This window comes from Macrotis lagotis, chromosome X, assembly GCF_037893015.1.
Source record: "Macrotis lagotis isolate mMagLag1 chromosome X, bilby.v1.9.chrom.fasta, whole genome shotgun sequence".
Lineage (NCBI taxonomy): Eukaryota > Metazoa > Chordata > Mammalia > Peramelemorphia > Peramelidae > Macrotis > Macrotis lagotis.
In genome coordinates, this window is record NC_133666.1 from 418259113 (window position 1) to 418284904 (window position 25792).

Sequence of the window (25792 nt, forward strand, 5' to 3'; positions counted from 1 at the left end):
CAGATTCAGGGCCATCTGGTGAAAAGTAGAAGAAAGATAGGAATGCAAAGCTTATATTGGCAGCAAAACATAATTCCCTTTTAAAATCTCATTTGTACTTTACTTTCATTAACCAAAAATCACGATTCCATAAAACGTGTGGAAACTTCTGATACCTGGTCTGGAAAATTTAGTGGCATAGTTATTCAAACTCAGAAACTAAAAAATGCTAAAAGCTTAAACCATTTGGTTTACTGTTTGTCTTTTTAAATAATTCTGTATGAGTCAGAATCTGAAGTCATGTCAAAGAATGACATGCATTTATTCTTGAAATTTATCTGTACTAGCACAAATTACCCTTGCCCTAACCTATGTACCGCTTCCACATACACCTCTCCACTATCAATTCTTATATTTATATTTATAAATCCCATCACCAGAATCTCTAACATACTTTCTAAATAAAAGTCCTTAAGAAAACATTTGCTGGGGCGGCTAGGTGGCACAGTGGATAAAGCACCAGCCTTGGAGTCAGGAGTACCTGGGTTCAAATCCGGTCTCAGAAACTTATAATTACCTAGCTGTGTAGCCTTGGGCAAGCCACTTAATCCCATTTGCCTTCCAAAAAAAAAAAAAAACCTAAAAAAAACCTAAAAAAAGAAGAAAAGAAAACATTTGCTTATTTTCTGAGAAGGAAAAGTAATGAAATATTACTTTGCTTGTTTTCTTTACCAAAAAAGAATAGTCTTCAAAATAAAAAGAAAAGAAGAAAATGGTTAAACTGGAATATGAAATTCAAGAAAAATTAGATTATAAGTATATATATTTAGTTGCCTTCAATGAACACAAGTTATTGAGTGTGTATAAATTACTGATGAAGATACAAAAAGGACTACAAAATATAAATTATTCAACTGTTATTAGTAATTAATGGAAAATCATGAAGAATGGAAGATAACACAACACTAGTAAAAAACAAGTGTACCAATTTTTTAAATGAAAAAAAAAGATGGAGTCTACAAACTACAGAATGATGGTATATTGAGTCCAATTCTTTGCAAATTGCTAAGATACATTAATAGAACAGTTTGTAAGAATCAGGGTGATACCACAGGCATTTTTTGTTTTTTTTGCAAGGCAAAAGGGGTTAAGTGACTTGCTCAAGGTCACACAACTGGTAATTCTTAACCTTCTGAATATGGATTTGAACTCAGGTCCTCCTTACTCCAGGGTCAGTGCACCTAGCAGCCCCTCACAGGCATATTATATATATATATTTGAACAATGAAATTTTAAAAGTTTTGCATGCTATCCTTATGGAGAATATGAATAAAAATATGGATTAAATAATAGTATTATTTTTTTTAAAAACTTGGAACTTCTTGATGAGAACAAAGAATAATCATTAACTCATCAATGTCAAAAATGGAGAGAGGTCTCCAGTAGAGTAGCCTTGAGATTTTTTCTTGGTCATTTACTGTCTTCATCTATAATTTTCAAAAAGTCATAGTTGCCATATTTTCAAATTCATAGAGGACACAAAACTAATGGGGTTTTCTTGATAACAGACCAAGAATCCAAAGAAATCTTGACAGCCTTGAAAACCTTAAGAGATGTATACATCATCAATAAGAACCACTTAAATGAAATACCCTTTTCTAAGTTATACAATTATCCAAATACACAAGAAAATTGTCTAAGTTTATCTAATTCTCAAAGCCAAAAATGGACAAAGTAAAACTGCATATTATTTGAAAAAATACTGCTGGATATTAGACCAAATATGATGCTATAATCAGTCCAACTGAATTTTCAACCATGTATTTCTTGCTTTCATCAATACTTTGACTAAATGGCTATCAACCTCTACAAAACTAGGACTCAGTCTATCGTTTATAAATTTTGAACTCAGACAAAGGAGCTGAAGAGACTGGACTCAATGACCTCTGTCATTCCTTGGAGATCTAAATCTACAAACCACATTCCTAAGAAATTTTCTAATAGATCATCAAATTGTACTCTAGTCTGATTTTAACATTAACTTTGTGACTGGAAAAGTAACAACTTCACTGAGCTAAGCTTCCTCATCTATAAGATAAGAAACAGATGTTCAAGTTCCCAATCTATTTAAGAGTTCTATTATATGTGTTAATAGTAATGATTTCAAAAGACCTTTTCCAATTCAAATCAACAAATACATGTGACTATTCTGCACAAAGTACTTTGCTAGGTTTTGTGGCTACAAAATGAAATACCACAAGTTTGCCTCCATCACCAAGTTAAGGGAGGGTGTAGTAAAGATTCCACTACATATAGAAAACTATATCAGTATAATAAAAGTCTAGAGATCAGCAGGGCTAACAAAAGATCCTCACAAGATACTATAGGAATATCTGAGAAATTTTTTTAAAAATCAGCTGGAGTAATTGTTGAAAAACATATGAAGAAAATGCACATGCCCACAGACAGTTTAGGAAGAAAATCTAGGATTCTCTGAAATAGAAATGGATAAAATTGTCCTCAGAAGGTTCATACCCAGTATTCCTGGGAATAAAATTATTACTCTTAAATTGAAGACTTAAGATGTTTAAAAAAAAACTTTCTCTTTTACTGACTCATTCAAATGCCACTTCATTACTTTTCAGTTAAAGCAACTGGTTTTCCTTCTACACATAAACATACTTGATAACTCTGAAAGAAATGGGAATCAATCAAGATACCTGTGTATGAAAGGAAATTGTTTTCTAACCTTAAAACATACCAACATTTCTTTTTAAATAATGATTTTTTTTAAATCCACAAAAATTAAGAATGGCATTGCTGTAAGTCAGCTTAAATGCATGTTCATAATATTAAATAAGAAATAATATGAAACTGCAGTCTTATTGAAGTTAATCTGCATATTTTGGAAGCATACGAACTTTACACACAATCCTGGTCTTTTTTTTTTTTAAAGCCTGTTCAGAAAAATAAGGAGTACCTAAATTTAAGGTACCATCTGTGCATTGAAATTTTGGTTCAATTCTTTTTTTTAATCAATTTATTTATTATTCTAACTCTATGCAATGATAGTTTTGAGTTTCACATTTTTTCTCCCTCCCTCCCTTCTCTCCCCCCTTCCTTTGACAGTGAATAATCTGATACAGTTATATATGTATATATATATATACATATATATAATTAAGTTAAACATTTCCATAGTAATGTTTGACCTTCATTTTTTTTTTTAGGTTTTTGCAAGGCAAATGGGGTTAAGTGGCTTGCCCAAGGTCACACAGCTAGGTAATTATTAAGTGTCTGAGACCGTATTTGAACCCAGGTACTCCTGGCTCCAAGGCTGGAGCTTTATCCACTATGCCACCGAGCCGCCCGACCTTCATTCTTGAAGAGCATAACATGAGGAAGACTGATGTCATGAGATACACATTAATTGGATTTGAGTGAGGGGGTGCTGTGCCAGTAACATTTTCTTCTCTGGAGTCATCTGGGTCTAATGACCAGATATGAATCAGGATGACTGGAGATAGAGATTTGAGGCAATAAGGGTTAAGTGACATGCCCAAGATCACACAGTTAGTGTCAAGTGTCTGATGCTGGATTTGAATTTAGGTCCTCCTGACTCCAGGACAGCTAGATGGCACAGTGGATACAGCACTAGCCCTCTCTCCTGAGGACAAATGAGGCTGGTGACTTTATACAGCAACTCCTCACTCAAATCCAATTCACAACAAGGCATTTCCATATTAGTCATGTTGTGAAAAAAGAACCAGAACAAAAGGGAAAAACATGATGAGGGAGGAAAAAAAAAAACCATAAAGTATAAAACAAGTTTTAAAAATTGAAAACAGGGGGTGGCTAGTTGGCGCAGTGGATAGAGCACCAGCCTTGGAGTCAGGAGTACCTGGGTTCAAATCCGGCCTCAGACACTTAATAATTACCTAGCTGTGTGGCCTTGGGCAAGCCACTTAACCCCATTGCCTTGAAAAACCTAAAATAAAAAAATTGAAAACAGTATGCTTTGGTCTGCATTCAGATTCCATAGTTTTTTCCTCTGGAAGAAGATGGGTTTTTCTATCACAAGTTCTTATATTATGGAGCAGTAAATCATTAGATTAATGTTCTGAACATGTCAATTAGGTGTGCCCTCTGAAATTCCTAAATAATTTTTGCACCTTCACTTTAAGTCCATTAAATTCTGGAATTTTTAATTTCATTTTCAGAGTTAGTGGGTAAAAGTCCAAATTGTATTTTAGCAATTTTTTCTACAGATTCCAAGAGAAAGAAAAAAATGCAATAGAAATTTGTAAGACAAATTCTTTACCTTAGAGTTCCTCTGATAACTAAAGACTTAGGTTGAAGAAATAAAATGTTAAATAGTCATTCTACTTTTGTAGTAAATTAAAGGGTAGGAAATAGGAAGAAAAATCCTGCAGTTGGACCTACATAAAAAAAAGAGAGTTGAAATGCTTAAAAATAATCATCAGCTAAATTCATTAATTATACCATGGGTGAAACAAAAGAGAAACTAAGTGGTTTGTCTAATGGATATATCCTGTCTTAGAAAGTTACTAACTGTGAGACTCAGAAAGCCACTCCATCTTTTTCTGTCTCAGTTTCTTCATCTATAAAATTGGGGATAATAATAGGCACTTAGCTCCCATAATTATTGTTAAATTCAAATAAGAAAATGTACATATTTTGCAAACTTTAAAGTACAATATAAAGGTGAGCTAATATGATAATTTTTACATAATTTTTAACATAAACATAACCCAATCAAAAACTATACACCATAGGAATAAGGAAACTTATTTGCAAGCTGGCTTTTAGCCAGCTCCAAGAATAAATAATAAATGCCATAAATTGCTTTAATTCTATCAACTTCTAGCACCTGAGGGGGGGGATAATTCTTAACAAGTTTGTTTTATCCATATTAAGTGTAGTTCCTCAAATATACTTTTCCAAATAAATCTTTTTCTTTTCTCAAATGCATACTTTGCACATACTTTCATAAAAGCTAGTACTTGGATTCTTTTATTTATAAAAAAAAAATGTTTATGGACCCTTTGTTTTCCAGGAATGAAGGGAGGAGATAAAAGAAAAATGGAGTTAATCAGTTTTCCCTTTTTTTAAAAAAAATGTAATTTTCAGAACTGAATTAAACCCCTAAATATTTTGTTGTTGTAAATGCTTCTTCTTGCTGTTGATCAGTCATGTCTGACTTGTCAGGATGCTGTCTCGGGTTTTCTTAGCAGAGATACTAGACTGGTTTACTATTTGAAGCGAAAAGAGTTAAGGGACTCCTCAGGGTCACACAGTTAAATTAGTGACTGAAACTGAATTTGAACTCAAGTCCTTCTGACTCCAGGGCCTATTTTATCCACGTTTTATTGTTAATAAAATATTTAAATTTTCATGACAAAGGAATTTCTCTTTAATTTTTATGGAATTAGATTTAAGTTCAGAATTAAGAAAAAAGTCAAATCTATTTAAAAAAAATATTTTGTTCAGTGGAAGCAATATTCCAATCCTTTCTCCTATGCAAATTGGGTTAGTTTATTTTAGCTAGGCAATGGGGTTAAGTGGCTTGCTCAAGGCCACACAGCTAGGTAATTATTAAGTGTCTGAGGCCAGATTTGAACTCAGGTACTCCCGACTTCAGGGTCAGTGCTCTATCCATTGCGCCATCTAGCTGCCCCGGGTTAGTTTATTCTTAAAAGATATTGAAACTATCCTTTGACATTTGATTGGCTCAGGTAACTAAAGGTTCAGGCTGTCAATATCACTTCCTGGCTTCCTGAGTACAGTAGTCATGAAGACTCCAGGCAGTCTTTGATGCTGAACTGGTAGAAAATGATAAGCAACTCAAGCAAGGAAACTTTGCTCAGATGAATTCCCTTGAAGTGTCATCAGTGCATAGCCTTGTTGAATATGCTTCTGTTATACACAAGGAAACTCCTTTTGTTAACTGTTAAAAAGACCCATACAGAGTCATTGAAACATTTTGTTTCAATCTCAAACATAAACTACTAGAGAACCAGCCTGTCAAGTTCAGCCTAGAATACTTTCAAACTGGTTGTAGAAGCTCAGTGAGAGGAAAAATCAAGGTTGGCTCTGAGGCTGCACATTTGTATGCCTGGAAGGATGGTGCCCTTGATAATTTTCCTTATTGCTTTGATTGACTATCTCCCTTACTAGATAGCTTCAGAAATAAGTAAGTTGTTTAGAAAGTAGACCAAGTTGGAAAGGGCTTTGGGAAAACAAGCAGAATTTTATATTTGATTGAGCTGTGAATTGGTTTTGGAACCATGTCTCCTAAGTTATTAAAGTGTTGGTTTAGGTTCTTCATGACCCAATACATAACTCCTAGGTCTCTAACCCCACACCTCAAAGAAATTTTAAAAAGAAGAAAAGAGTTAATATGCACAAAAAATATTTATGGTAGCTTTTTCTTAGTAATCAAAAGATGAAAAAGAACTACCCACATATTAGGGAATGGTTAAAGTGTGGTATAGAATTATAATGGAATATTATTGTGCCACAAGAAATGATGAAATGGGACAGTTTCAGTGGAAACTGCAAAGAATTATATGAATTGATAGAGTAAAGAAAGTAGAATTAGGACAATCTAAACATTATCACTATTACAGAGAAAAACAACTTTTAATACCTTAGAATTCTGCTTGTTAATACAGTGATAAATTTAGCATATTGAAGATGAATCACACTACTTATCTCCTTCCAGTGAGGTGATAAATGAACTTAAAATGGAGAATGACATACACTTTTCTGGAAAAGGCCAATGTGAGAACTTATTTTGCTAGACTATTCATTTTTTATGACAGTTATTTCATTTTATTGTTCAATTAAGGGGACATGGTGAGGAAAACATAATAAATGCAAAAAAAACCCAAAGCCAACTACAAAAAAGAAAAAAGAAAATTAAAGATACTTTAAATATTCTATAGAACAGGAGCATTTATAAATGTATCAATTTTCTCATCTTTCACTTTCTTTAACTTCTTTCTTTGGTAAGTCTGTAGTAAGATTTCCAAAACTCACATTATAAAGGGAAAAAAAATTCTTAGAATGATGAAATGTCATCCAGCAACAAGGGTTCCTACTGAAGCTTAATTTCCCCCTTCTTAATTTTCTTTTTTTGCATCTAGTTATGGAAGAAGGAAGGGGACATTTCTTAGCAGTTTATTTACAGCTGATGGATATAGACACTAAAAAATGATCTTAAGGGGTGGCTAGGTGGTGTAGTGGATAGAGCACCAGCCCTGGAGTCAGGAGTACCTGGGTTCAAATCCGGTCTCAGACATTTAATAATTACCTAGCTGTGTGGCCTTGGGCAAGCCACTTAACCCCATATGCCTTGCAAAAACCTTAAAAAAATGATCTTGAAATATCAATGACTTAATAAATTCCCCAAGAGTCAATTACTTTTTCTCCACTGCCTCTACTCTCAATTGTCTTTTCCTTCATCTGAGCCCTTAACCTGTATAGAAAACTTTCTCCCCAATAGCCCCTTTTACACTGTATCAAACTGTCCTCTTTTCAGGATTGGGCAAATTTTGGGTCAAAAGAAAGGTTAAAGTTGAGAAAGAAAAAGAGAGGAAAAGAATAAAAGAGGATAACAAGAAAGGTCCCATCCTTACTACAAAAGAGTCATAGAATTTACTAGAGAGAAAGGCCCTCAGAAGTCACCTTTGTCAATCCATACTTGAACAGGAATCTCCTCTCTGTGACTTTCCCAAGACATGATTCTCCCATCCTATCCTGCCTCAGACACTTATAAGCTGTGTTTAATTTCTTTGGGTCTCAGTTCCTTCATATGTAAAATGGGTTTTTATACTGAATATTCTTTAAATCCGAGACTCTATGAGCCTCCTCTCAAATGTCCATCCACAGTGACAGAGAAACTATTACTTCCAGAAGCAGCTGAGACCACTTGCCCAATTACACAGGTAATTATTATGTATCTGAGGGTGGATTTTCACTCAGGTGCCCCTGATTCCAAGGCCTGAGTTCTACCCACTTTGCCACCCAGCTGCCCCTCATGGAGGCATTTAAGGTCATTCTTCTCATACACAACATCTAAATGTATGTCTGATTCTAGATACCATATTTTAGTGGGGACACTGACTAATGCAGCATAGGTGAGAATGAGGGTTGGAATGGTAAGACTAAAATGATTGCTTTCTTCAAGAGTACCTGAAATTTTGTCATATTTTAGATTTGGTTCAGAATCACTGTGCTCTGTGGAAGAAGTACTGAACTGAACTGAATCAAAATGTTTGGGTTTGATTCCTGATTTTCCCACAAATTAGTTATGTGATTATGAACAAGCCACTTGACCTCTAGAGTTTTGTCACCTCTAAAATAGGAATAATAACATCTGAACTATCTGCACAGCAAGATTGTTATAAAGAAGATACTTTATAACCAGGAAATGGCTCTACAAATGAGAGCTACATTATTAGTGACCTCAGGGCTTCAAACAGAAGGTGAAAGTTAGAGGGTACAGATTGAAGCCCAGAGTTAAGAGGGGAAAAAACAACTTCCTATTAGAGCTGTTGAAAAATGAAATAGACTATTTCAGTAGGAATTTCTGCATCCTTTTGAGACTTGTCAGGAATATTATATGGAGGCTTAAAGCTTTAAGGTGGTTTGGGATTGGATACTTTCTGAGATACTTTCCAGTTCTGTCATGCTATGATTCTAGTTTTACATATGAGTAAATAGGTCTTGAAAGACTATGACTTGCTCAAAGTCACAGTAAGGTAATGGTTCTATTATGAAAGAAAATTTATCCTTTCAGTTTATTTAGATACTGAAGTTTGGGAGAATTGGAGTTAATTTATGCCTACACATTAGGTATGTGTTCTTTCATATTCAAGATGGCTCATTGCAATATAAAACAATGTGAAAAATAAATTTTTATATATAAATATTTGAGATTTAACCTGTGTGGATTGTCCTTCTATTGATACTGTTTTCAATCTCCTGTGTCATTTAGCAGACAAACTACATGATGATTTCCTGTTTTATATATATATATATATATATATATATATATATATATATATATATATATATATGTATATATGCCACCATAGCAATTTGTGAGTGTTATCTCAATTTGTTGAATATTTTGAATTTCTCATTACAAAAACTTCAGAGTTCAAGTTATACTTTATGAAGAAAAGACAAAATCATATTCTGGTTATGTGTGGGGTATTTTTCTGGGGATATGAAGACAAAACTTGTGGTGGAGTGATGAATTAAGCCCTAGTCAGAGTATATATGGGGAGGGGGGGCAATGGGGTCAAGTGACTTGTCGAAGGTCACACTATCAGAGGTCTGAGGGCAGTTTTGAACTCAGTTCCTCCTAACTCTAGGGCCAGTACCCTATCCACTGCACAACCTAATTTCCTCTCAAAGTATGTATATCAGTATTTTTTCCTATTAATATTAATCTTAAATAACCAGTCATTTCTTGCACTTTGATTAATCTTTTATCTTGAAAAATTTCCTGCTGCTAAGTAGAAATTTTATTGATGATAACTGCTACAGAACTTATTTTAAAAACGGATTGTTAAAGGGCAACCAGGTGGCATAGTGGATAGAGCATTGACCCTGGAGTCAGGAGGACTGAGTTCAAATCCAACCCCAGACATTTAATACTTATTTGGCTGTGATCTTAGGCAAGTCATTTAACCCCATTGCCTTCCAAAAAAGCAATAAAAATGAACTGCTGTGCTTAAATTTAGTCTCTTCCAGGAGTAAACGATTCCTCCACAACTTCAGCCTTGATTTAACTTCGTTCTTCAACTTTTAAAACCTTCATCTAGTCCCCTCATTTCAGCACTCAATCATACTTCCTTTCCTCTCACTCTCTTTTTAACTCTATTTAGACTGACTTGCAACTTCATCATTCAACCAACCCTGCCAAATTTAATGACCTTTTCTCAATCTTCACCCTTCTTGAGCTCTCTGCTGCCACTATTGATCAACCTCTTCTCTTTAGGTTTTTGTGACATTGCTCTACTATCTATCCAACCACCCTTCAGTTTCTTCTCCTAGATCATCAGCCAGTGTCCACTAGTTGTGGTTGTCCCATAGGGCTCTGTCCTAGTCACTTGTCTCTTCTTCTACTACTATTTTCCTTAGTGGAAACAGCTCTAAAGGATTCAATTTTCTTCTCTATGCTGATGATTCTCAAATCTATTTATTAAGAACTAACCCCTCTAAGCTGACCTCTAGATATACATCTACATGTCCTGGAGACAACTTAATCTCAAAGCAACTAAAACTGAATTATTACCACTTCCCCTTCTGAATTTTCTTATTACTGTCCTCCCAATTCTCAAATCAGTTATCATCCTTGATTCCTTACTTCCTATTATACAAACTGTTGCCAAGTCCTGTCATGTCATCTTTTACTACCTCTCTCATATATGATCCTTCTCCCCTCTGCAACTGCAAATAGCCTGGTACAGCACTTCTCACAACAGCACTGTAGTATTTCAAAAACCAGCTGGTTAGTTTTCCTTCCTCAAGTCTCTATTCACTTAAGTCCATCCTCCACTCAACTGACAAACAAATTTCCCAAAGTGAAGGCCTGACCATGTTACCCCTCCTACTCATAAACTCCAGGGCTATTTACCTCCAGGATCAAATATAAAATTCTCTGACATTCACAGCCCATCAAAACCTGCCACCTCTCACCTTTCCAGGCCTCTTATACCTTATTACCCCTCCCCTACATACTCTGCAATGCAATGACACCAGCCTCCTTGCTGTTCCTTGAACAAAGGAGAGCCTGACATATAGAAGGTGCTTAATGTTCATCTGACTGACTGTCCTGAAGTTAAACTGTTCTTGTATGGATGTTTTCTATTCTTCTCCAGTGAAAATGTCCAAGAAAAAAGGACAATGTCTTACTTATCTTTTGTATTCTATGTGGTACCTAGCACAATGGTATAGTTCATAGGAAGTACTTAAGAAAAAAAGTCAAAGGGGTTGGATTGGGGGATGGAAAAGCCCTCAACTGGGGAATGGCTAAACAAACAGTAGTGCATTATTGACAGTAGAATATTACATAAGGAATCTGAAAACTTGAGAAGTATTGGAAAGAGTTGTGAACTGGTACATTATTATTTGAGATTGTATCCATAGGTTTCCCCAGACTGCCAAAGGGGTCCATGGTGCAAAAAATGGTTAAGAATATGTGTTCTACAACTTTCTCATAAGTAGAACTATCCCAAAGTGGAATGGGCTATCTAAGGAAGTAGTGGGTAATCCTTTACTGGAGGCTTTCAAGCCTAGTAAGGAGCTAGGTAACCATTTGTTGGATTTATGTGAATGACATTGTTGTTCAGCAACAAAAATACCATAAGGCCTCTTAGGTTTCTTCCAATTCATAGATTCTAAGATAAGTTGCCAAGCCAAAGTAATGAGTATCTTGAATATAGAAATAACTGTTTCTAGAGTGTTTCTATATTATTTTTAGATTAAAAATTAATAATGTAAGAAAAGTAAAGAAGGACATTGCTAACTTAATAGAGAGTTTCTGGAAACCCAAAATACTTGACAACACAGTAGAATCTCTTCCAGCTAACTGTGGCTTAAAAGTAAAGCCTATCATGTCCAACCCATCAAGGTCCTGATAAACATGACCCATAACATATAAAGGGTTTGTTTTGGAAAAAAAAAAGAATATCTTTTCTATAGCAACACTGTAAGGATGTTCAGCTGTGAAGGAACTTAGCTACTCTAAGAAACTGATCCAAGATAATTCCAAAGGTCCTATGATGAAAAAAATGCTATATACCTACACAGAGAGAGAATTGATGAGCTCCAAATGCAGACTGAATCATACTTTAAAAAAAATTAAAAATTTGTTCTATATGAAGTCTTTTCTGATTCCTTTAACTGCTTTCACACTCCCTCTCAAACTACCTTATATTTTGTATTTACTTTCCTCATGTGTATTCTATTATGTGTCCTCCTTATCTCTCTATCTGTCTCTGTCTCTGTCTCTGTCTCTGTCTCTGTCTCTCTCTCTCTCTCTCTCTCTCTCTCTCTCAAGGTTTTTTGCAAGGCAAATGAGGTTAAGTGGCTTGCCCTAGGCCACACAGCTAGGTAATTATTAAGTGTTGGAAGCCCGATTTGAACTCAGGTACTCCTGACTCCAGGGCTGGTGCTCTATCCACTAGCCACCCCACCTCCTTATCTCTTTTGTTAGAATGCAAGCTCCTTAGAAATAACTGTATTCAGAGTTTTTTGGTATTCCTAGTGCCCAGTATACAACACCAAGCAATAGAAGGCACAACAGATCAACAAATCACAAAAAACCAGAAATAAGCCTAGAGTCAACAATATTAAGGTATGTTTCTCATTTAGCCTGTAGGCACCCACATAGCAAGCACTTAAAAACTATTTCCTGAATTAATGCATGGCTAATTTAGACCTGAGTTGATTTTTTTTTTCTCTTTTCATTTGTCTTGAGTGAAAACTTGAGAAGGTAAAAAAGTGTGTAACTTCATTCATTTTTTTTGGTCAGTATTTAGGAAATGTTTAAAATTTATATATGGTACTTGGAATGTTTTGTGGGTTTTTAAAAGACCTTCTTTGTTGTTAAATGGAAATTGATGGCTTTATCAGGTTCTGAAATGTCTGAATAAATAATTCCCTTGAATACAATATTATTTTTCTAGGATCTATCTTTGAACATGAAATGTCCAACTGTGGACTTCTAAACTCAATTAAAATTAAGAGTTCTATTTGTTAGAACAATTGTTAGATTTTTAGAAAAAATTGGGCAAGTTTTAACAGATGACCATATAAAGTTAATACTAAATGCACTGAATATTAAATTCCAACTCTTAGGTTCATCATAGTTGGAAAAGGACAGCAAACAGTTTTTCAATCTTTTTTTCTTTGTAGAACTGAATGAAAATATTAGTAAGTACACTGCATGACAGTGTTAACTAAGTAATTTATGTACCTATGGTATCACCCCACGAAACAGTGCGAAAGGGAAAAAGTAACTGTTCCTGAAGGGTCTCTAATACCAATATGCAAATCATTTAAAGGATGTTAGGTACTACAGGAGGTGTGTATGATTTAACCCTTACCCAATTAAACTGTAATTTATTTTTCCTAGACATACCTTTTAAGAACAATAGTAAAAATAATAAAATTCAGTAGTAAAAAATTTATCTTTGCTTTCTTTAAATGTTTTGGTCACTCCATCTCAAGATCCTGAATTTCTATCATGCATGTGCAATAACTTCTTATTTCTATTTATTGCAAGTATAATCATGCATTGAATTTGAGTCACAAATCAGAGTGTGAAATGTCTGGTAGTATAGTAAGGAAAGTTAGGAAGCTTATCCAAGTAAACACAGTCAACCACTTATCTAACCACAGGATTATGGAAAAGTCATTTTTTATCTCCCAGTCTCTACTTTATCATCTACAAGATAAGGGGATTGGACTAAGTAATCTCTAAACACTTGTGATTCTCCATAAATCTGCACTTAGACTGTGAGATGTTTGAAGGCAAGAACTGGCCTTTGCTTCTTTCTGTCTCCTTAGAGCTCAGCACAGGGTGAGGAGCACTTCAGCCATAACCCCCATTTGGAGTTTTCTTGCCAAAGACAATGAAGTGATTTGCTATTTCCTTCTTCAGCTTATTGTAAAGATGGGGAAACCAAGACAGCTAGGTAAAGTGGCTTGCCCAGTGTCACACATCAAGGCCACATTTGAACTCAGAAGTTATGTGCTCCTGAATCCACTGCACTCCTTAGCTGCAGTCTCACATAGTAGGTACCTGATAAATGTTTTTGGTGACTGATTGGAACTTTTTTTTTGAAAATGGAAGAATTTCTAAAGAGATAGGAAAGATGCCTGAAAAAAATTATGTCTCCTTAAGAAAAACCTAAGATCTCTTTCTCTGGATGACTTGAAAACAAATTTTTTGACCTTTAGTAAAATTTCAACATTTACTGTTAAGAAAGAAAATCGGGGCAGCTAGGTGGCGCAGTGGATAAAGCACCGGCCCTGGAGTCAGGAGTACCTGGGTTCAAATCCAGTCTCAGACACTTAATAATTACCTAGCTGTGTGGCTTTGTGCAAGCCACTTAACCCCGTTTAACTTGCAAAAACCTAAAAAAAAAAAAAAAATAGAAAATCAAATCTGAAATCTAAATTCAAATTAAAATAAAAGTAGCTACAATTTGCATTATATACTATGCTGTAATCTAGTGACATTGACTTGGCACTCATCCTTTCAGTCTTCCCTACATGACACAGAATCACAGAGGCTATTAGGGAAATTTGGAAGGAACAACAACAAAAAAAAAAAATTATCTAATACCTTCCAACTCAACAATTTTTGAATTCTGTATGAAAACCTCTGGAGAAGAAAAATCATAACTTTTACAAAACAAATAATGACATCTTGGAAAGCTCTAATAACCTGCTCAGTTTTAAATCTTTGCACTTAGTCTCTGTGGCAATATAAAAAAGTTCTTTTACCTAACTACTATTTCCTTTACCAAGTTTATCCTCTCACACTCTAATTGTCAGTCACCTCAAAGATTCAGGGTTGCTGAATGGCCCTCTAATCTTTGTCCATATTTCGTCCTTTGGAAAATTCATCCCTTTGTCCCCTCTATGCAAACAACTCCAAAATTTCCTAGATATCTCTATTCCTCTAATTTCATATTTATTAAATGACATTTTTCATTAAAACTTTACCTGAAATGCAACAAGATTTTGTCTAAAAAAGAACGCTTCCCCAAGCTAATTTTCCCTTCTTATCAACTGAAAATTCATAGTTCAACCAAGTCAAAAACTTTGGAGACATTTCCTTGTCCTCTTCATTGATCCCTCTCCATTTATTACCTTATCTAGTTTACCTTCAATTCAGTTAATAAAATTGTTGTTTATGAAGTACTTCCTATGTGCTTGCATTGGACATGCAAGCATACAGGCTATGCCACCTTTTCATCAGCATGGCAGAGCAAACATTTCTAGTGGAAGAAGGTTCTTCTATACCCCTCTCATAAAACTCCAAGAAAAATACTGAATAAAATGCAAAAAAATCCATAAGGTATTAAAAATCTATTCACCTTTTTCTTCTACCTATGCTAGGAAAAAAATGAGCAGAGTTAAAAGGTAGTGCCAAGATAGAGGGAGGGAGAAATGGATATGCACCCACACATATTTTTAAAATATTAACATAGTAATGGTAACATCTAATTATAAGCAATAATGCAAATGAGAAAAAGAAACAATGAAAGAGAATCCAAGGGACATGGATAACTGACACATTTAAAAAATCTAAGAATTAATGTTGGTAAACATATCACAAGAGCAATTAAAAGTGTCTTTCTTTTAAATGCAGAAACTTAAGCTATAAATTTAAAATAGTTTTAAAAATGAAATTAAAAAGACCTGCTAGGAGAATATAATAGGGAACCTGAAGAAAATTTATAGGTGCTATCAGTGACAATCTTACTTTAATGGATCTTTAAACAGACAATCTTACTTTAATAATTTTAATGGAAATTAATATATCAAAGTAAAAATTGAAAAACAAGCTTAAAAATAAATCTGAAAGAATTTGAAAATATGTAGCTATTACTGACTGACCTACAAATAATAATAATAATAATTGATATTTTATAGGAATTTAAGGTCTTCAAAGTCTTTTATATATATATATAATATATATGTATGTACACACACACATGAATGTATATATGTGTATGTGTACATAAAATTTAAGTTTCCAACAACCCTGTGAAAGAGAGACACTACAGATATTATTACATCCTCTGAAGGCAGAGGAAACTGAGACTCAGAAAGGTTGAAAGACTTTCATCCATCTCTAATATTTCAAAAGTGAGGTGTGAACCCAGGCTTCACTTGACTCAAGTCAAGTGCTTTTTTCTACTACATCACCATTGACTTTAAAAAGTCAAGATACAGTACCTTCAGGATCAAAGACATCCTTGAAAATTAAGAAAAACCAAAGAACCTAAACACTGTATTCCATCCATGAAAGCAGAAACACATTAATCCCTAAATAATCAGAATCCATTCAAGTTGCTTGTTGATCACAGGGCTTAGATAAAGCAGGTTACTAACTCCATTACTTCTGGTGAAAGGGAGATACATTAGGTATTGACATATACCTTGCTCCTGAATCCAAGATCTTCCAGGCCCTACCATCTACCCTCCTTTTGCACTGGCTAGTTTATGATTAAATGTCAAATGAGTGATATAGGAAGTAATTATGGGTACTTCCTGTAAGTCATCATTTCACAATACTACAAAAGGAATGTGTGTTCATTTAGATATTTTGATATTTGCTAAAAATACAGGTATCCAATTTAGAATGGGAAGAGGTTTCTGTTTATTTACAAAACTTGAGATCTAGACCTTCTTTTACTGACTGCATTGTTTGATTAGTTACTTTCATAAAATGCAATATGTGAAAAAAAGTCCATAATTGAAAAACAATTTTACTAAAGAAGACTATTTTTCTCAGTGATTAGGAACAAAATCTGCATAAAACAAAGCACTGCAGTACATGGTTTATTTTGACTTTCTGATATTTGCAATTTAAGTACATACAAACATTAAGTAGATAGCGTAACTGACCTCTAAAAAGCAAGGAAAAGAATTCTACAACTTCTGAAAAAATTCAACAACATAAAGAAAAAGAATACCTATGTGCAATAAAACCTAGGAAAAACTTTGTTTAAATAAATCACAATCAATCAAAAAGCATGTTTTAAGTAACTATTATGTTTGAGGTTTTAGGGGAGGGAGGAAATGAGGGAGGTGGAAAAGGGAGAGAAATGAATTAAAGAGGAGAAAAGAACAAAATTGGAGAAGAGGAGTTAATAGATTAAAATTCCAGTCAAGGGGGCAGCTAGGTGACTAAATGGAAAGAGTACTGGCCCTGGAGTCAGTAGGACTGGAGTTCAAATCCAGACTCAGACATTTAATAATAACCTAGCTGTATGACCTTGGGCAAGTCACTTAACCCTATTGCCTTGCAAAAACTAAAACTAAAAAAAAAAATTCCAGTCAAGTGGCAATAAGTCAATTACTTAATTCTTCTGAGCCTCAGTTTCCCCAACTAGAAATATAAAAATACCTTTATTACCAACACCATAGAGTAACTGCAAGACTTATCTTACCAACTTTAAAATGCTATTTAAACCTGAGACACTGTTTTGATTTATTGAGCAAGCAGCTTGCAAGCATAAACAAAGAAAGCTACAACTCAAATCAATCAATCAATATACACTGATTAAATGTCTACTAGATGCCAGCATGCACCATGCAAAGCACTGGAAAGGCAGTCTTTTGCCTATTTAGGGGAGAGTTACATGAGACAAAACAGAAGCTAAGTTTAATTTCCTATTTCAACAAGCACAAGTGGAAAAGTCACTTACTTGATGGACAGGCACTTTCTGAGGGGTGTTCTGGGGTGACTGGTGGAGCTGTGCCCAAGGCTGGTGATGTGGATGTGGTGGTGGTGAAGACTGATGGTGCATCCCTGGGTGGGGCTGCATTGGAGGACAGGTTGGCAACTGTTGAAAAGACGGGGGCTGACCAGGATGTTGTTGGCTGGGTATCAGTCGATCTTGTATTGCTTGTGGATCTGCAAGGCCAACACCAGGACAACCATTTGGTCTCATGTGCCCGCTAATTTCCCGTGGTGTTGAAGACATGCCCATAAATGGACGAGACTGTTGCATGTTTCTGGGGCCCATATTCCTCTGTCCGATTCCCATGGTGCCAGGGGGTTGGTGTGATGGCTGAGGGTGGGGAATATTTGGATAACTGCCAACTTCCATGGGTATTCCAGCACTGCCAGGCCTCACCTGTGGAGGAGGGGTACCTGCTGGATTATTCATTGCTTTCATGGGTGACATGGGAGGTGGAGAGGCATAAGTTCCCTGAGGCTGTGAAGGATGCATAGTTTGTGTGTTCATTTGGTTAAGTGAGCCACTGGGGTGAATGGGCTGCTGGTGCATTAGTCCTTGACCACTGTTTGATGGAAATCCTACAGCATTTGGGTATCTTGGTACAGACGGATTCATTGGAGTGTTATTTGTAAGGCCTAAATTTTGATTCATCCCTGTATTGTTAACTAATCCCTGATTTAGATTACTGTAAGGATATCGAGAATACTGCCCTGAGTTGTTTATAGTAGGTGAGGGTACTGTCTGGCTCCGAGAACTAAAATTAAGGGTTTGTGGCCTAACAGCCCCTTGCTGAGGAGGATTAGGGGAGAATCTGGGACTGTGAGCAACTGATTCTCCATGGAGAGCAGTGGGGGGATGGTGATGAAACTGTTGGACTGAGTGACGTAGAGAAGGTGCCATACTGGGATTCTGCTGGGGCACATGAGACAAGTGGCCAGGTCCTGAGGTGGCAATAAAAGGATTTCCCTGATTAAGGCCTTCTTGACCTTGAGAAAACTGGTTCATCCTCTGTTGTGGCTGACCATGTTGTTGCATTGAGAAATCCCCACGAGCCATATAGTTTCCCATCTGTTGCATGTGTGGAGGATGACCCTGTCCAGGGGGTCCAGAGGGATTCTGTGGAGGTTGGGGTGGCTGCTGCTGCTGCTGATAAGGGGCTCTTATCTGGTCTGGCACCTGAACAGCCCGTGGTCCCCACATAGAGCCACTGTCCACAAAAGGCTGTCCATGCCTTTCATTCTGCATGCCAGGATAAACTCCCATCTGACCACTACTACTGCCACCATGAGGAACCTGAGGAACTGGAGGGTTATGGTACTGTGAGTGAGGAGAGGCTATACCATTCCCAGGGGCATTACTCATCATTCTGTTAGGCTGATCCATCAGATGCATCTTTTGCTGTTCATATTGATTATAGTGATCAAAGTGGGTCAACTTTGCTTGATTCTGATTAGTGGGAGGATGATGAAGAGAGGATTGCAAAGAGGCAAAACCTTGGTCTATAGGCATCTGCTGACCCATGGGATTGACTGGATTTTCAGGATAACCACACTCTCCAAGACCTTCCAACCCTTCACTGAAAATATTTCCATCCTCTCCAAAAAGACTCATCATTCCTGGATCTGCCATCTTCTTCCAACACACAGCTCCTCAGAGCTACAATTGGAGAAAGCTAGTCTGTGCTTTACCACTTCACTGAGGTGCTTGTCACCAAAGCCTTTAATCCTTAGCTAATCTTCTTCATGTCATTCCATATTTCCTTAATTCTCTTGAACCATGCAGTGTCAAGCAAAGTCTGATTATAAGTCCTGGAAAAATAAGAGAAGGGAGACAAAGTAGACACAGAATTAGAAATAAATGTTTAAAATTATCAAGACTTTACATTTGAATTTGGTTTATATTATACAACACTAATTTATCCCATTGACTGATCTGTAGTTTGTAAATCTAGTCCACTCTAAGAGAAACTCATTAGCTTCCTTCAGAAACAAAACACTAACCTTAACCTGAAATTAATCCATTCACTACACTTCCCAGTGTTCCATTCTTGGATGGAACAGAACAAAAGAACATACAACATGCAGCAGCAGCAGCAGCAGCTGCCACAGCAGGCAGGCAGATGTATGAATCCAGCCAAGCAGCCCATCTGCTGAACTAAGACCCTGAAAATGCTTTAAGTTACCAACCGAATGTCCTTAACCTTATTCCTCTGAGCAATGTAATCAGATGAGCAAACATCATCATCTAGAGTTGTGATAAGCTAAAGTTAATTAAATTTTATAAAATATCTTATAATCACTAAAAAAAGTCATTACATCTTAAATCATAGTCCTAGAGACATCATACAAATATGCAGGTAACATAGTATGTCACAGGCAGCTCCTGTCAGTGCATAAAACAGATAAAAACAAGTTTGGAAAATAGTGAAATATGTTCAGAATTGTATTATGGTTAACAATATGAATGTACAGTTTTTCAAAAAAAGATTTAAAAAGGTAGTTTTCCCTTGTTAAGAAGACAAATTTGGGGGCAGCTAGGTGGCTTAATGGATAAAGCACTGGCCCTGGAGTCAGGAGTACCTGGGTTCAAATCCAGTCTTGGACACTTAATAATTACCTAGCTGTGTGGCCTTGGGCAAAAGCCACTTAACCCCGTTTGCCTTGCAAAAACCTAAAAAAATAAAAATAAAAAAAGACAAATTTTTAAATATCATATTTAGGCTAATAAAAATGGCTCAGTGCTCACTAAATAGATCTATGCCAAAATTCTGTGTACTGATGACAAAGGAAGTTAAATCACTAGACAAGTTATTCATCCAAACGCACAGTGGTTACCAATGACAAGATAGGATACCATTGATGACTAGATTAAGAAAAAATACTTTGAACAAGATTATTCTCATTAGCAAGAGCATAAAACTTTATTAAATAAAATTAAATAATACTGAAAATAATTTCCATGGAACAAAGTCTAAACTAGTTCATATAGTCAGCACCACCTTGTTTGTAGCAAATAGCATGGGTAATCCATTAGTTGGTATTTTATTCAAATAATTTCAAAGAAACATTTGATTTCAAATCATACTATGTAAGCAACTCCTTATTATTTTAAGTAGTCCTTTAAAGTTTATGCAGTTCTTTTTTTTACAACAGTTGTAAGGCTGTTATTATCCCCAATTTGCAGATGAGAGTTTAGAGAAACTGAGTGGTTTCATGGTGACTGTTAAAATAAAAAAAAAAAATCAAACCAGGTATTCTGATACCATTACTAAGATTCTTTCCATTGTACCATGGTTCTTCAAATAAGATGGATCTGTAAAGTGGTGAAAATTCATATTTTTCCTGAGTTTTAATTAAAAGATCTATGTAGGTCCTAATTAATTTTTTTTTCAAGGCAATAGCATTAAGTGACTTGCTCAAGGTCACACAGGTAAGTACTCATTAAGTGTTTGAGACTGGACTTGAACTCAGATCCTCCTGACTCCAAGTTTAGTACTCTATACACTGCACCACCTGGCTGTCCCTCTAATTAACTTTTGAAAAATGACTGAAATATTAAGAATCTTTCAAATTTATACTTTTTCTCCTTTATAGCAAATAAAAAATAATATATGCTATCAATCCTCTTGAAAGCGATTCTCAAGGAATTTAAAATGTTGTTCACATGGTAAGTTCAAATTATGAATTTATCATACAGAAACTTAAATGATCAGTGGTCTACAGCAAGCAACTTATAAGAATATGTTAGACCAAAACTTGTAGACTCATTTTACCCCATTCTAACATTTCCTAGCAAAATGATGGTTTACTCTATATAAAATGTAAACAGCATACCTATTCAATGCTAGAACTACAGACTAATAACCTAAAAGGTTCCTGAGATCTGTAGTTTTCAGATGACATCTGTCAACTGAAATCAGCATTCTCCCTACTAGGTTGACTGCTATTACCTTTCTGACCTAGATTTCTTTTTCCCCAGAAACAATAGCTAAATAGGTGAAAATAAGATGAACACTTAAGCAAATTGGCTGTATTTGTATATGTAACATCTGAAATAAAGTAAAATAGAAAAACAACAACATGAAAAGCAAGAGAAATATTAATAAACCTAATTAACCTAAAAAACTCAGTCAAATTAATTTATTCAAGATTAGTTTTTCCTTATAGGACCATAAGGCTTGGAAATATTAGAAATGAGAACTGATAATATAATTATAATGACTTAAAAAGCATGCTAAAACTTAAAATCATGAAGACAAGTTATACATCAGAAAATGAATTTAGCATAGGAAAAAATAAATAGGTATTGCTGTAACTTTATAAACCAAAAGTTCTTCAAACTTTAGTCCTTGAAGCTCTTGATTACCTAGGGATAAGGGCCTCGTTCAGAATGCAAAAAGAAATTACATTCATGTAAAATAAATTACTTTAATATATATTTTTGGAAAATCATTTTTTACTTATTTTTTAAAAACAATAAAAAACCTTTAGTCTAAAAACCAAAGATTAAAAAAAGATAAAAGGACTATATATAATATATATACACACACATACCTATATATAGATACATACATACATATATATAAGAGAGAGAGAGAGAGAGAGAGAGAGAGAGAGGTGGCAAAAAACTAGAAACATAGTGGGCGCCTATCTATTGTAGAATGAAAGAACAAATTATGGACTGGGAATGTAATGAAATAATATTATACCATATGAAATAACAAAAGGGCCAGTTTCAGAGAAACCTGAGAAGATTAATATGAACTCATGCAGAGTAAAATTAGAAGAACAATTTTTATAACAACAATGCAAAGAAAAACAACTTTGAAAGACATAACTCTAGCCAATATAATGATCATCCATAATTCCAGGAGAGCAATCATGAAGCATATTATCCTAAAAGAAAAAGCAATGTATTCTCCTAAAAGAAAAGCAATGCATTCAAGATGTAGAATAAGTAGTAAACTTTTGCACCTTGTCAATATGGAAATTTGTTACAAATATTTGGCTTATCTTTTCTTTTCCAAGAATGAGAAAGAGAATGGGATGAGGAAGGGGATTCAGGGTGAAATTACTCTCCACTAAAAAGGAAAAGACAACAAAAGGCCAGAGAGAATCATTGACAAGTAGACAGTTTGAAAGTTACATGTTAAATTTAATGTTTGCTTGAAAATACTTCTACTGAATGAAGATTTAAAGTTTTGTGTACAAATTGATTCTAGAATTTAAAGGTTGCTTATTTTACTTTGTGCTTGTCAAGTTCAGAATTTAAAGAGGAAATAAAAATAAAGATAAAAATGCCAATTAATAATGGTGTCTTTAAATTATTTCCCTCAAGTTGCAATTTGGAGAACATTCAAATATTATAAGTTGCATTTGTGAATAATTACAGTATTAAGTATTAAATGAAAATATGATTAAAGCTTAATTCATTCTAATTTGTAAGACTTCTGAAATCACTTTTGACAAAAAGTAGGAGGAAAAGGGACTATGACAAGTATTTAATATACCATATCATAAAGTGTTCTTTTGTTACTTATTTGACAATGTTTTACTTATGTATTCCAAGGGAAACAAGTGCACCTGCCTAGTGAATTCAACAAACATGAATTAGTAACATGAATTTCAACAGTGACACTCTGCTTAATATTATGTGAAAAGTGAATTGTAGAATCTTTCTCTATTTGTCTCCTTATTCATGAGGTTGAGAGAAGAATTATCAAGTTTCTCAACTAATTTTGTGAGAATTAACAGAATTATAGAGCCTTGCTGTGAATCTAAGAGTCATAAAAACATAGAATTATAAGGACATTAGAGATCACTTTATCAAATATCTCATTTTACAGAAGAAACTTTTATAAACTTCACTTAGCAAACATCTTAAGATTTTTATGGTTCTAAGCATATGTTCCCTTGACCGAGAAAAACAAAATGAATAAATGGAATCTAATAACAAGGGAAAAATAAAAGTATAAATGCACTGTATTTTATTCAGAGATGACTCACAAATATAAGGAGAATAAAAATAAAGTATTTCTTATATTTTGTGAATAATTGTGCAGTACCTCTTAGATCATTCAAGGATCATGGAAAATTCCTTCAATACTTAAAAATTATATAGTTTACATGAGTTATACATCTTTTAATGAACCAAACAACTATGCCAGCAGGGTTTGGCTACTCAAAACACACACCAGGAATTTCAACTACTTCTTTAGGAAGTGGAAAAATAAAATGCCAAGTTAAAGCCACAGAATAACATTTGCTTGGGTAAAATGAATCCTCACAAGGAGGAAATGTTACTCGGGAAATCAGGAATAGAAAATACAGCACTGCAATATATTTTCCAATAAGACTATTTTATTTTTCTATCATTTCTGATTTCTTATAATCTCAAATAACTAGTTCTTAACAAGTATACTTTTCTTAAGGTAAGATGACATTGCAGATTCTTGTTTTTATCATTAGAACAAGTTTACTAATAGATTCTAACAGTACTAATAGTATAGACTGGCCATTTTTCTCAGGGAGTTATTAAAATGTCCCTTTTTTTGGTCATACAGTCATAGGTTTCACTCAAGAACTATTTCTTTTTGGTTCTTCTACCTTTTTCATCCACCTACTTGAGTAACCATACATCCAGCATGAGCAATGACTGAACATAAATTTCCAACATACTTAGATAGATTTATATATGAACAAAATGAGATCAACATGGGTACCTCCCTTCTGGATGCTATAGTGCTTTTGTGCCATGAACTAATCAAAGTGTTCTCCTTAAAAAGAGGACTAAACTATTTCCATGTTAAAGAAATCACAACTAAATCAATGAATACATCTAATATTAAAGTTTCCTCAACTGATATGTTCCCATTTACACTGAAGTATTTTTATTAGAATCTTTCAAAGACTGTATCAGAGATGTCCAATGGGATCTTGTATTAGCCACTTTGGGGAAGTCAACTGAACTGGCAGATAGCTAACAATATATCTGACAATAACCCACAGAAAGAATCAGGAACTTGGCTTTTCAGCTGCAGGTTTACCATGTACAGCAAGAATACGGTGTCCAAAATATTTTTCCCCTTCTAAATTACATGCTTTAGCAGTGTAAGATATAATACAAATGCTCTTTCTTGGGTGATATAAAAATTCATTATTTTTTTGGCAAAGATAATTAATTCTACTCTGCACATTCTCACTTAAGAAAAATAGTATTTTATCTAATCACTAACACTTTGAAGAGTACTTTTTTTCAATTCCAAACTCACCGACATGATGAAACAAGTGACGATTTGTGAATATTTATGTTATGATTCAAGTTTTAAATCCTAAACACCTGATAAAGTTTTTACTAAATATTTTCCTTATATTTTCATTTCTTGAAAAATATAATTTTTACTATGAAAGGAATCATTTCTTTGAATAGTCACAGCAAACTAATGGAATTTTAAGTATCTGTTATTTTAGAAATGCAATCCTTTTTTTCCCCATCAATGTTCAGAAAATATTTACAAGCTTTAATACATTTCTATGGATATGAATATACACATATATATATATATAGTCATATCAGTCATTAATTTATTAAAAGAATAAACTCACAACGATCAAGCCCTACCTACAGCAATGACAGTGTAAAATTCCAAATATTTTAGAAAAATAAAAGTCAATAAGTATTATAAATCCATTATGGTAACACAATTTGCAAACAGTAATCAAACTTCATTTTTGTAGAAAAAAATGAATTATTCTAAATTCAGGTATTATAAGTCAGTACCACACTTCATTTTCCATTTTAACACAATAAAAATAACACATGTGAATGTGAGGACTGATAATGGCTTTTAAAAGCTTCATATAAAAAAAAGATTTCTAAAGTATGTTTGCATTTGAAAAAAGTTAACTTTGACAAATCCATCAAATAATTATTCAACTTAAAAATTATCACTAAGGAGTATTTTACTTGTAATGCTATTTCACAAAGTGGCTTCCAAAAATGTCTTCATTTTTAAGAAAATTCCATTTGTTTTGCCCCATATTTTTGCAAGACACAAAACACAGTTATACTTAACATTTTATTTTTTGCAGTGGTAATCTAGTACCATATTACTTAACAGTATTTCACAGGTTTGTTGCAGAAAAAATTCAGTTATTTCCACATAAATGAGACTGATTATGGTAGTTCCTTTATAAGATAAAATGCATTCAATGAAACATTTAAAGTTCAAGAATTTTCAGAATATTTAAATATTTTCTTTTTAAAACATATGCTATAAAAATCTAGTAAGT

General features: G+C 34.3%; 1 protein-coding gene across 6 annotated transcripts in view; it reads right to left on the reverse strand.

Moving 5' to 3' along the window:
- The window catches only part of CHD7 (chromodomain helicase DNA binding protein 7), a 231432-nt gene that overhangs the window by 130783 nt on the left and 74857 nt on the right, over positions 1 to 25792 (reverse strand). For 5 of the 6 annotated variants that reach the window (XM_074204185.1, XM_074204183.1, XM_074204186.1 and 2 more), the window contains one exon: positions 17466 to 19309. In XM_074204185.1, coding sequence (XP_074060286.1) covers positions 17466 to 19130 — 1665 coding nt within the window. In that variant the 5' untranslated portion in view covers positions 19131 to 19309. Of the gene's footprint in view, positions 1 to 17465; positions 19567 to 25792 lie in introns of those variants that run through there. The other variant, XM_074204184.1, reaches the window with a different exon arrangement.